The sequence below is a fragment of the Trachurus trachurus genome (assembly GCF_905171665.1).
Source record: "Trachurus trachurus genome assembly, chromosome: 24".
In the NCBI taxonomy this organism is placed as follows: Eukaryota; Metazoa; Chordata; class Actinopteri; order Carangiformes; family Carangidae; genus Trachurus; species Trachurus trachurus.
Window position 1 is genome coordinate 11,141,366 of NC_139910.1, and position 12,226 is coordinate 11,153,591.

The 12,226-nt window shown below is 41.4% G+C and overlaps 2 protein-coding genes across 2 annotated transcripts; both read left to right on the forward strand.

Moving 5' to 3' along the window:
• Nucleotides 1-429: 429 nt before the first annotated feature.
• On the forward strand, nucleotides 430-1,912 carry LOC311007928 (uncharacterized protein). The gene is made up of 2 exons (XM_084001346.1): nucleotides 430-587; nucleotides 777-1,912. The coding sequence occupies exon 2, from the start codon at nucleotides 779-781 to the stop codon at nucleotides 1,775-1,777; it is 999 nt and encodes a 332-aa protein (XP_083857472.1). The 5' UTR covers nucleotides 430-587; nucleotides 777-778; the 3' UTR covers nucleotides 1,778-1,912.
• A 633-nt stretch (nucleotides 1,913-2,545) lies between these two features.
• On the forward strand, nucleotides 2,546-3,806 carry LOC311007577 (uncharacterized protein). The gene is made up of 2 exons (XM_084000814.1): nucleotides 2,546-2,632; nucleotides 2,737-3,806. The coding sequence occupies exons 1-2, from the start codon at nucleotides 2,627-2,629 to the stop codon at nucleotides 3,763-3,765; spliced, it is 1,035 nt and encodes a 344-aa protein (XP_083856940.1). The 5' UTR covers nucleotides 2,546-2,626; the 3' UTR covers nucleotides 3,766-3,806.
• The last annotated feature ends 8,420 nt before the right edge of the window (nucleotides 3,807-12,226 follow it).

The following is a 12,226-nucleotide window of genomic DNA, read 5'->3' on the forward strand; positions in this document are numbered from 1 at the left end:
CTACAGTATATTCACTGAGCCATATGACTCTACTGTATATCACATGCACAGTGAATAATTTCTTTCTGCTGAGCAAACATTTTGTGTCTTGAAGTAGTTAGCTTTTCTGATGATGAATCTAATTTCCAGTAAAATAAATCAAATCCACCTAATCTTAAAATGATGATCCTGCACTTTTTGCTTCTGTCCTACGTACAAGACCCCTCCCACCCCCACCCTTCTGCTCCTCCCTACCGATAGTAGGGTAGAAAAATCCAAGTACTATATACATCTCAGTCTTGTGACCAAATACACACACTTAAAAGCATTAAACCATTGTAATTAAGTTAAATAATTAGTTTGAGGCCAAAAAGAGCAAAAAAAAAAACACCACTTGTACTTTTGTTGCAGGTTGAAGCCACTCAGTCTGTTGCAACCGTCTGTCCTTGACAAATATCTGTGTAGGGACTAGTCCTTGTTTACTCAATAAGTAATGATTAGATTCAGGGATTCACCCTCCCAAATGACTCAGTAAATTGTTAGTGAGCACTGCTGAGTCTGATGCAAGAAGCAGCCTGGTGGACACTCATTCAATCCGAGAACAAAAAGTAAGTTTTATTTTCTTACTCATGTATCTGTACACAATGTGCATGACCTTACATGATGTCATTTGTAGTTGTGTAATTTGTAGTTGGATGTTTTACAGTTATGCAATACTTCTGTGAGATATTTAAGTTTTCTGCAGTCTCGTCCACCACATACTCAGTTCTCTGTGTCCCAACTTTCTTGTTTCCTAGCAATGGATGCCCGGTTTGCCCTTGGTTTCCTGTGGTTGGTTTGTTTCAGCCATGGTGCTCTGTCTTGCCCGGCTCTTTGCAAGTGCTACTCCAGAAGAGCTGAGGTGGTCTGCAACGCGGTTCCCCTGACAGAGTACCCCTCTGAGGGTCTACCAAAGAACACCACCATGTTGACGATTCAGTTCACAAACATCACCTCCATCACTGAAGAACATCTGAATGCCACACCCTTGTTACAAGGGCTCCACCTGTACAGCAACCACCTGCGGCACCTTTCCTCCAATCTTCTCAGAGGCGTTCCTCATCTCAGCACGTTGGATCTCACTGACAACAAACTGACTGAGCTGCCTACAGACGTCTTCAGCCATGCACCACTCCACAATCTGGTGCTGAAGAATAATCTGATTGAAAGAGCGGATGCAGAGTGGCTTCCTGGTAACAGCAGCCTCAATTGGGTGGACTTATCTGGGAATCAACTAAGAAAGTTCCCAAATGCTTTGCTCCAGAAGCTGCCACACCTCGAGAACCTTGACCTTTCCAACAACCGTCTGGAGACGATCGCTGCAAATTCCCTGGACTCGCTAACCCAACTTGAGAGGCTAAACCTGCAGGACAACAAGCTGGACAACCTTGATGCCACCATATTTCAGAATACCCACAACCTCACCCATCTCTTCCTCTCCCGGAACAAGCTCAGCAAAATCCCTCAAAACCTGTTTCAGGAGCTCACTCAGCTCAAGATCCTGAGTCTGGAGGACAACCAGCTGAGCCACATCCCTCCAGGTTTGCTGGACCAGCTGAACTCCCTGGACGAGGAGGGTCTGGACCTTTCTGGCAACCCCTGGCTGTGTGATGGGAAGGTGGAGTACCTCTGGAGGTGGATTCAAAAGAACAAGAAGAAGCTTTTTGTGCCAGAGTCCATCATATGTGCTAAACCTCAGTCTCTATCAAGTCGCACAGTAATGTCACTGACTGAAAGTGAACTAAACCTTCAGTCTTAATGTTTTCCCTCATATTTGTTTTTATATGACATGCTAATGAACTAAAATCAACTTGTTACAGCTATCTGACATTTCAAACAATTAAATATTTCATTCATGTAACATGAGAGTATAATTAAATATGATGTAAATGAAGCATTTAAGAGTTTGTCTTTCTTTGCACTTCAACTGCAGACAAAATGTGTTGTGAAATTAATCGCCTGACAGTGTGGGAAATCTGCTTTGTCACTTTATTGCCAAGAGCTGATTGACACCCCTCTGTGCACTAAATGTGAAGCCATAAAAAGGACTGAATAAAGCAGATTGAATAAAATCTGGATGCAAGGGGAAGCAGTTGCCTGGATCCTTTCCAGACATTAAAAAAAATCTACCTAAAAGCTTCTCTCAAGCCTCCAAACCAAAACTTTCTATTTTTACTCTTCAGATTTAATATAAATAAAAAAGATAGGTTGTACCGTATCAATTGGTGTGAGATTTACCAGTTGATTTTTGTTTTTTTGGACCGGGAGACATTGAACAGACTGTGTGTTCTTTTTTTAAAAAAGAAATCCAAAACACCAACACTGTGATTATGAAAGAGGACTAATTTAATTAGTTGCATATCACACATAAAACTGTTGCGTGGAATATTCTTGTAGGAATGACAAGACAAAAGGAAAATATTTATTTATTTGTGGTAACATCTTTACTTTGAGATGGCACAGGGCTGGAATTGCTTTGTTTGCTTAGTTTTATTTACCTCTTACAACATTTTGTCCTGACTCATTATGGGAACAAATGTACTCAACACTGACTGCATAAAACCCAGGAAAAAGTCCAGGACCAAAACAGAAGGAGTTCTACTTCACCATGCAGGTAGGACTATGTACTGTATTTGTGATCATCATTTTCACAAGTTTACCTTTAAATTCCTTGATCATTTGTACTTATATGCTCTTCTACATCTTGTCTCTGTGCAGTGTTTAAAGATGAACTTGTGGCTGCTGCTGGCGTTCACTACACTGGCTGAATGCCGATACCAGAAAAGAAGCGCCCACTCCTGCCCTGATCTTTGCTCATGCTCTTCGGGTACAGGGGTGGTTTGCAGCCAAACCTCCCTTACACATTTCCCCGTAGATGGTTTATCTCCCGACACCACTCGACTCTCCATCCGATCCACCCATCTCAGCACTGTTACATCAAATCATTTGAGTGCTGTGCCCCTTTTAAACAACCTCCAGCTGTATCACAACAACCTGACGAGCCTACCATCGGATCTGTTGAAGGGTGTTCCTCGCTTAAACACTTTGGATCTCACAGGAAATCAGCTGGTTCATCTGCCTCCAAATATCTTCAGTAATACCTCACTCTACAGTCTGGTGCTGAAGAATAATCGGATTGACAAAGCAGACGCTGAGTGGTTTTCTGTCAACAGCAGCGTAACCTGGCTGGACTTGTCTGGGAACCGCTTAACTGGTGTCACATCTGCTCTGTTTCAGAAGCTGCCCAATCTCCAGGACTTAGACTTAAGTTATAACAATCTGCAAGAGCTACAACCTGATGCCCTGCAGAGCTTGCAGCACCTGGAGACGCTGAACCTCGCTGGGAACAAATTAATTTCCTTTCAACCTACAACCTTCCATCACAACCTGAAACTCTCCAAGCTATTTCTGCAGGAGAATCAGCTGAGACACCTGCCACCCAGGCTCCTCCGGGGTCTCCAACACCTTGAACTTCTGCTGCTGAATCAGAATCAGCTGCAGTGGCTCCCCGGAACCTTTGTGCAGGAGAGTCAGTCCTCTCTACGGATGATCTTAAGAGGAAACCCCTGGGTGTGTGATGAGACGATTCTTCCTCTATGGGAGTGGCTCATTACCCACCCTGAAAGTGTCATCTTTCTGGAGGAAGTGACTTGTGCAGCACATCAAGGATCTCTCGCGAACCGTCAATTGGCCTCTTTAACTGATAAAGATTTGGGCCTTACATCTCTCGGCAAAATTCCCAAATGAATGATGTACTGTCTCAAATAGTGAAATAAACTTTTTTTTTTTAATCATCTCACCTTGGTCTGTCTTTGTTTGGGTATCGTCCAGCCCACTGGGTGGCGTGAGACACTAAATTAATTTTCAAAGCAAAAAGCTAAATTAAATTACATTCAAACAAATGTTTATTATATTTTAAAAAAAAACATCAATGGGCATTCATGTATGGACAAACTAAATTTAAAGCAGAAGTAAGCGATCCGGTCGTTTTGGCTAATGCTGCGTTCCAGGTAGGCTTTTGAAACCGTAAATTACAGCTTCAAGTCACAACTTACGACTTTGTAGCGTTTCAGGCAACCCACTCGTGTTTTTCCGACCTGTTTTACTGGTGAAAGTCACTATAACGGCCACTCATAACTTCCGACCCGTGAAGTCGTACCAGATCAAACTGGTACGACTTCACAGGTCGGAAAAACATGAGTTACGAGTTTCCTTGAACGCACCATAACAGTCCTCGTCCCTACGTCACCACATTCACGGCGTCCCTTGGCTGCACACACAGCCCTGCATGCCGTTCTCTCTCCTCATTGGATAAAAACTGTAGGATACGAGAAATGTTTTCTCCTCGGCTCAGAGCAGAGCAGAGTGACTGACAGACCCGTGTTTCGGACCAAACACTCTATGTAAGTGATTGCTGTCGGAAGATATAACTATTTAAGACTTATTAACACAAATATATCACTTACTTCTGCTTTAAACCCGTGATCAGTAATGTTTTCATAAATGAAATGTACAAACCAAGCATCTTAGATTATGAAAGAAGTGGTGGTGGCAATCAACTGCAAGATCCTTACGGTGAATCCCTACTCCAGCAAATCCGTCTCACTTGTTGTTTGTTGCATCACAGACTGCAGCATTGTTTCAGTCATGCCCTTTTGTTTTTAATGATGTGGAGCATGTGGGAGTGTGTGGGCAGTGCAATGCAAGAGTCTTCCAGCTGACCTCGTGTTTAAACACCTCTCTCTCTCTCTTTCCTTATGTCTCCTTCTCCCTCTCTCATATATACATGTGCGTATATATCTTCTTTAGGCCCACACACTCCTGTCGTCCAGTCTTGATCACAGTGAGTGCACGGGACTGTAATTTATTACCCTTATAAAATATAAAACATTGCCTCCTCTAGAGGGTGTTACTTATGAAAATTAAATCTTGTTTCTAAATGTTCCCCAAAGAGAGGAAGGAAAACCTCAGACGTTTGATGCATGTCTTTCATTCTCCCTCTCTGAATTGTATCCTGGAGGTTTTTAGGTCGAGGAATTGCTGGTCCGAATCCTAATTCCCTCTTATGAGAATTCCCTTTGGATGCAAACATCTGTTTTGGGAAAAGCCACCTCAACAACTATTCTTTGGCCGAGACATTTAATCTCCGCCTGCTCCTGCACACTCCAGCACTGATGTTTGTGAGATAGTGGGCACAGCGCTCCTTGAATACATGAGGGTGAGTCTTCCTTCATCAGTATGGAGGAATGGGGTTTGCTCTCTGGCATGCCGCCATACTGCTGGCTAATGATAACTGACTGACACTGACATCTAAAAGGTCACAGACAAGGTTTTCATGCACTTGAAAATCAGATCTTTCTGACTTGGTGTTGTAATAATGTACACATTTCCATCTTTAAGAGCTACTCATTAGCACATTATTATAGGATGATTATTGGACATTTTTGTCATAATCCACCAACACAGAATGTCTCCAAATTCACTTTTTCAGCTAATAAACTCAGTACAGTTGAAAAGGTTTGACTGTAGTTCAATTCAAAATGAGCAGTGGTGGAAAGGAACAAAATACTAGTTAGTCTACACATAATGGTATAGTCAAGGGAAATATTTAACTTTTGAGTAACACTACATTTTTGCACACACATGGTACTTTTGTAGACAAGGACTTTACTTAGAAAATGTCTGATCAGCCTATAAAATATTAATTGTTATAAAATAAATATTGCATCAGTGAGGAACATCCTGCAGTAAAATGTATGCATAACTCTAAGGAGATGTTCTGCATTATAAGTACATCTAGCTGAAACTACTGTCACCTAAAGCTTTGTGTTAAAAGACATGTGTACTATTTAAGCTTTAGTTGGTTTTAGGACCCATAGATCATCTATGTAAGCAGGTTATTACGACCTACAGTCATGTTTTATGGTTAGGCAACTAAACTAATTATGATGGATGCAAAAGAGGATGTCAGGTGATGGATAGTGAGGAGACAAAGTCCATGTCAGGAGAAGGAGGAGGTTGAGGGTGGATGGATGGGTCAACAAAACACACAGCATTCACACAAGAGACATGTGAACCCAATAGTGACGCTTGTTTCCTTTATCCATGACTGTTCCACAACCTTAGTGATGTGTTTTAATACTGAAAAACCATGGCGACGTATGTCCACTGAGGTTGACACACACCAAAGTAGCTCTTCAGCATGAACTTGACGAAATTGTGACAATCCCAAAGCCTCAACGGCATGTTCACAATAATTGCCATGATGATGAAAGCCTGCAGACCTTCCACTATCAGTCCCATCAAACCTATTTAGGTTGGAGTAATGGTTGATGCCTTTGGGAAAGATTGTGCTTTAAAGGTACTTTGTTCTCTCAGCTATTGCTTTGTTAAGGTCTCAGACTTGGATACTGCTTCCACTACTGATAATACGGTTTTACTCAACAGTCTTGTCATGTTTCACAATATATTACTTATCAGTCTTTCCTCTAAAACTGACCCTGTGTCTTGTGGACTGAAGTGTAATTAATCAAAGAAAAAAAGAAAATCCCAAGACAAAGTTTCCCCTCTAACAAAACACACATCCATCAATAGACACATCTGTTCTTTCTCTGCAGTGCTGTGTTGCACCTTTTGTTCTTCAACCTTGATATTTCACAGGTCACTCTCACCTCCTCCTATTAAGTACATTTGAGCTCAGGCAGAAATACGAAAAGTGGTTGTTAGACTCATTAAAAGCTTACCTGAAGGTGGGTGAGAGGAGTCGCACTGTGGCTGCATTCAGGAGCTTGAGGCCATTACCATACGAGCACTTAACAACAGTAAAACACTCCCACTGAGCCCTTTGTCAACCTTCCCACACGTTTTACTCCAAATTGACAGGATTCTGTTTACGCCTCAAACCTGTGCATGCTCGAGACCAGCATGCACTGCAGCTTACAGCCCCTCATCGAGCATGTTTAATCAGTTTTACCATGAGCGGCTGAAGGTAGTTTGTGTGGAAAATATGGTCCTATACATTAACCTGCATCTTCATTCATCATAATCCTATGTGCTTTTTATTCATCTCATTCTCCAGCTCATAAATCATCACTCTCCTCGACAATATCAACATGGGGAAAGGAATGTGTTGTTGCTTTTGTGCATTATCTCATTATTGGCAAAGAGGACTGAGGCCGCTTCCCTCTACTGTATGATTGGTTGTTGTAAATGGCCTCCTCGTGCTCTCCAGGGAAATAGGCTATTAGAGGGCTCGTCCGAGATGGACGCGGCGTTAAACACTGCCACAAATCTAGGCTGTTTTATTGCAGGAATAAAGGTTTGGATGGAGGCTACTTCCATATCCATTCCAGACACATACAGAGAAAGGTGGGAACCACATGAAAAAAAAACATTAACCTTCAAAAAAATATATAAAAACTATATATCCATCAACATCTCTGTTCACAGATGAAAATGCAAAGAGTGGAAGTAGTCAAAGTAAGCACAATTAGAAAAACAGGGCAAAAGGCTTTTCTGTTTGGAAGAAACTAATTAAAAATGAAAAAATATTAATATAACAACTTTCCGTGACTTCAGCTTGTTAAGACCGTTGATGACAGATTAAACATTCACCATATGTAGAGGACAGACAAATCACAACTTCCACCCAAATTACATAAAGACATTTTCTCTCTCCCTACCTCCAGTCATATAATTGACGTAAATGGTTTGATACGTCTGGATTTCTTTTGTCCAGGTTGTGCGATATGAGTCACTGAAGTATGTGTCTACAAACGGACACAATGGAGCTGAGCAGACCTGCCTTTTCCGAGCTCACAGTGCTGGCAAATTGCATTCAAATAATTCATCAGGATCTCCATTCATAATCAGTGCTCTTGTTACCCTACTCTAGATAATCCCCAGACCCAGTTATAGAAGAGCTACTTTCTTTTCTGCAGAAATTCTGGCAATGAAAACTACTGTTCTTTTTTTTTTTTGCATTTTCAATACAATTTCATGCATTTTCATTGTATTGGGGTGGGAGACAAATAAGGATAGGGAAGAGGTGGACAAATAGACACAATACAATCATCTGCAATCAAAACAGCTATAACTTTTTGTGTTTTAGTTTGAACAAACTAGAACTAGATTGTAGTGTAATTTTTTCTACTAATGGGGTTAGTAAAAAAAATACTAAAATATAGTGAAACAGCAGCACATTTTGAAGCTATTGAGGTCAGTCAATAATCATCCAAAATGTAGCCACCATACGAAGCCCAAATATGCCGAAGCAGCAATGTGCATTTACTTAAAACATAGTGTTTTTCTTTGTAAAGTTAGAGAGGATCCACATCTGTGTTTTTTCATTATTCCACCCCCAGGAAATACAGCAGCCCTGATCTCCCATTGACATGCACATTGCCTTCTCAAAAACATTACTGACAGATCCTGTGCTCCTCCCCCCCAACCTCTGCTTCTCCACTCTGACTGTATACATCCACTCTGTAATAACTATGTAAATATTCCACTGCAGCGATGGACTGTGTACAATCCCTGCAGCTTTGATGCGACGCTGCTGTAAGAGAGGAAAAATCTTTCTAGTAAATACTCCTGTCACCGCTGTTCCCTTTCTGTCTTACTCTGTAATTTTTCTTGGATGGCACATTGATCCGCACGTTGCCATCCATCTGCATGATTCGCCCACAGTGACCCACGCAGGGGACAAAAGGGGCCGAGGGAGTTTAATTACCGCCGAGCACAAAAGACAAGGACATGGCATTTCATCACAGTTTGACATCTAAATCTCCTCCGTGACTCCTCACATCCCCTGCCATAAGTTTTTATGTCGGCTCGCTGACACCCTTTCACGCTGAGCTCATATGGATTATCATGTAGCTCCATCTGTCCTGTGGGGCTTTATGTGGTGCCTATAACGGACCTTTCACCTGTCGTTGGCGTGGTCGGCGTGGAGCTATGCCGAGGTGCCGGCAGCCATCGAAACTTGTTCGCAGCATGTAGAGAGGAGGAAGAGGCCACTGGGGGAAGGTCATGTGTCACAGATGAGTGAAGAGAGAGGATCAGGACAACTATTTCCATAGGTTGGGATCAAAGGAGGTAGCTAAGAAAAACAGTGTTTAGAAGCTGAGGAATTCATTTAATAAGCTGCTGAAAAGCTTCAGTTTTAGTAACCTGTTATTTACAAATGTGTGCCACTGGATCCACAAACCAACAAGCATAGTTTAGTGTAAAGAAGCAGCAGGGAGCAGCTGCTGGACTGTCCCTGTCCAAAATACAAATGAGGTGTGAGCAGCTCTGAAGCTCAGTAATAAACATAAGCTGTTTTTCATTTGTTTAAAGTGCACAGAAACAGAAATGGAAAAATGACAGCGTGTGGTTTTAAGGTGTTAGAATTATTTCCTGACAAGCTGCGTGAGCTGAGCAGGGTTCACTGCCTCCTGTCTTTTCCGCTGTTCTTATAATAATATTAGACATGGTGGGAAATTCATTTGCTGGCACCGAGTTTGATGAGAAGATTGATACCACTCCTATGCGTGTCCATTGAATACAAAGCTACAGCCAGCAGCTATTTGGCTGACCTTAGCACAGCAACTAGAAGCAGACCCCGTGGTAAAATCTATACCAGCACCTCAAAACACCACAAGACATGTTATATCTTATTTACTCGATCCACACAAAAACTCAGCTATAAGAATGATTAGCTGCTTTAAAGTTTCTCCGAATATTTCTTTTTTGTAAATAGGTAATAATATTTTGTCAATTATTCTGAGATTTATATCTTCATTCCAAGATGCTATATGATGTTATGTTGTACTTTTGCCCCTGCAACATTATTACACCTCTTAACATGTTGCTGTTTTGAAAGTGAAAGCCTCAATTCAGAGCTCATGCCTCGAGAGGGAGTTTTACTTTCATGGCAGAAGTCAATTTTCTGGGTGTGGTTGTTGCATTTTTCACAAGATGTATACAGTACTGTGCTAATGTCGTATTTTTGAATGAAGCATCACTCGGAGTGGACAAGCCTGCACATTACAAGAATGGAAAGCTCTCAGACTTTGACATATGGAAAATGCATGTCTGAGTTATTCTGTGACAGAGATAAATCTTTGTGCAAAGGAGCTATAGGTCTGATAAGGCCCTCACTAAATATTGTTTTTATGACCTGCCATCTTGAATTAATTGTAATCATTGTAGCAAACCACAGCGGGACAATGATGTTCCACTCCATAAAACATCATTGTCTCTGGATGAGATAATCAGCGGTGGCAAGTGCATCAGCCAGCAGGTCAGATCTATCGACATGGCTTCGGTCTCCCAAGGCCAATTTCCTTAATTAGATGTCCATACATTTATCAGCCGAGGTGACACGAGGCCACGAGAACATGGCTGATTCAGTGTAATGCACCGTTTGCAAGCCATTTTTGATTTGGGGACCATCAGCGAAGGACATGAACTTAAGTGACTGAGATGAACGAAAGAACAACTTGTGTTAGCGAGCACATGTGGAGGCAGTATAGCTCCTTATCATGCAGGCGGCGGCGCACCGGAGAGCCATTTCTTTCTTTTGTTGCTTCGGTGTTTATAACCTTCTAATTAAATTCTTTTGCGAAAACCCCCCACGTAATGGATGGATTGATTTTTAAATAAACTGAGGCTGCTTCAACGGGATTTAGCTTTGAACAAGTTATTTGAAGCCGTCAGTGGACTAAGCTTTCAGTGCCCAAGTTCATCTGTGTGAATGTGCTTGGTGGAAGTGTGAAGCATTGTTATTTCAGACTGGCCAGGCCTGATCAAAGACATCAGCACAACAGTGGTGTGTGGAGCAGCAACACAAAACACAGCGCACCAAGACTAAACGACAAACACAATACAACAGGCCTGCACTAATGGGAAACAACATAAATAGGATTCCTGGCTTTTAATTCACATACCGGTATTCATATTTGTTAAATGAGCGTTGACTTTACAGTGCTAGCCTAGGCCGGCCTGGAAGACTAAAAGTGGGGTGTAAAGAAGGGATTACACATTATTTTTCTGAACCCAGTGAGCATGGTTCAGCAGAAGCCTGAGGGAAATAACCCAGCCTCACACACTTGTGACCTTCTCCACAAGCTGAGTCTGTAGGTTTTTTCTTATTAATATTTTACAATTATGCTTTAACTTCATGTGGTTTTCATTTATTTATTCCTTCATTTGACCGCAAAGAGAAAAAAGACCCTTCGAACTGATCGCCCCATGTAATAGGACACATCTAAATAAGAAGCTAGTGCAGATAATTAATTATTTATTTGCTTTTATTTAAGTATAAATACGCCTGCAAGTCAACTTTATGGTCACATGAGACAATTCCTACACCATGAACACACACAAACAGTTTGGTATTGCAAAAATAAAAAATTAAATCACATTTGAGTAAGATTAATGAATTTGTCCAGTACATAGTTTTATAACCACCATGTACACCTGAGCTCCAGGGTGGTTTAATTTAAAGCAGAAGTAAGCGATATTTTTGTGTTAATATAAGTCTTAAATAGTTATATCTTCCGACAGCAATCACTTACATAGAGTGTTTGGACCAAAACACGGGTCTCTCAGTCACTCTGCTCTGAGCCGAGGAGAAAACATTTATCGTATCCTACAGTTTTTATCCAATGAGGAGAGAGAACGGCATGAAGGGCTGTGTGTGCAGCCAAGGGATGCGCGTGAATGTGGTGACGTAGGGACGAGGACTGTTATGGTGCGTTCAAGGCAGCCCGTAACTCGTGTTTTTCCGACCTGTGAAGTTCACGGGTCGGAAGTTACGAGTGGCCGTTATAGTGACTTTCACAGGTAAAACAGGTCGGAAAAACACGAGTGGGTTGCCTGGAACGCTACAAAGTCGTAAGTTGTGACTTGAAGCTGTAATTTACGGTTTCAAAAGCCTGCCTGGAACGCAGCATTAGCCAAAACGACCGGATCGCTTACTTCTGCTTTAAGTAACAAAATCATTATATTCAGAAGTAATGAACTTTAATATAGTGAGTATTTTTAATTAATTGTTGTTACTAAAACCAACAGGCCAATCAATAACTAAGGCTTCCATACCAGATGCCTAAAAAACAGTAATTAACAAATCCAATCTAGTATATAATGAAAGGCAATAATGGATTCATAAATTGTTTTTTTTGTTCCCCTTGGTTTAACATGTACAGTATAATAGATGAATGTG

What these genes read in the sequence shown, in the direction of transcription:
- LOC311007928 (XM_084001346.1), top strand. Translation starts at nt 779, where the DNA reads ATGGATGCCCGGTTTGCCCTTGGTTTCCTGTGGTTGGTTTGTTTCAGC.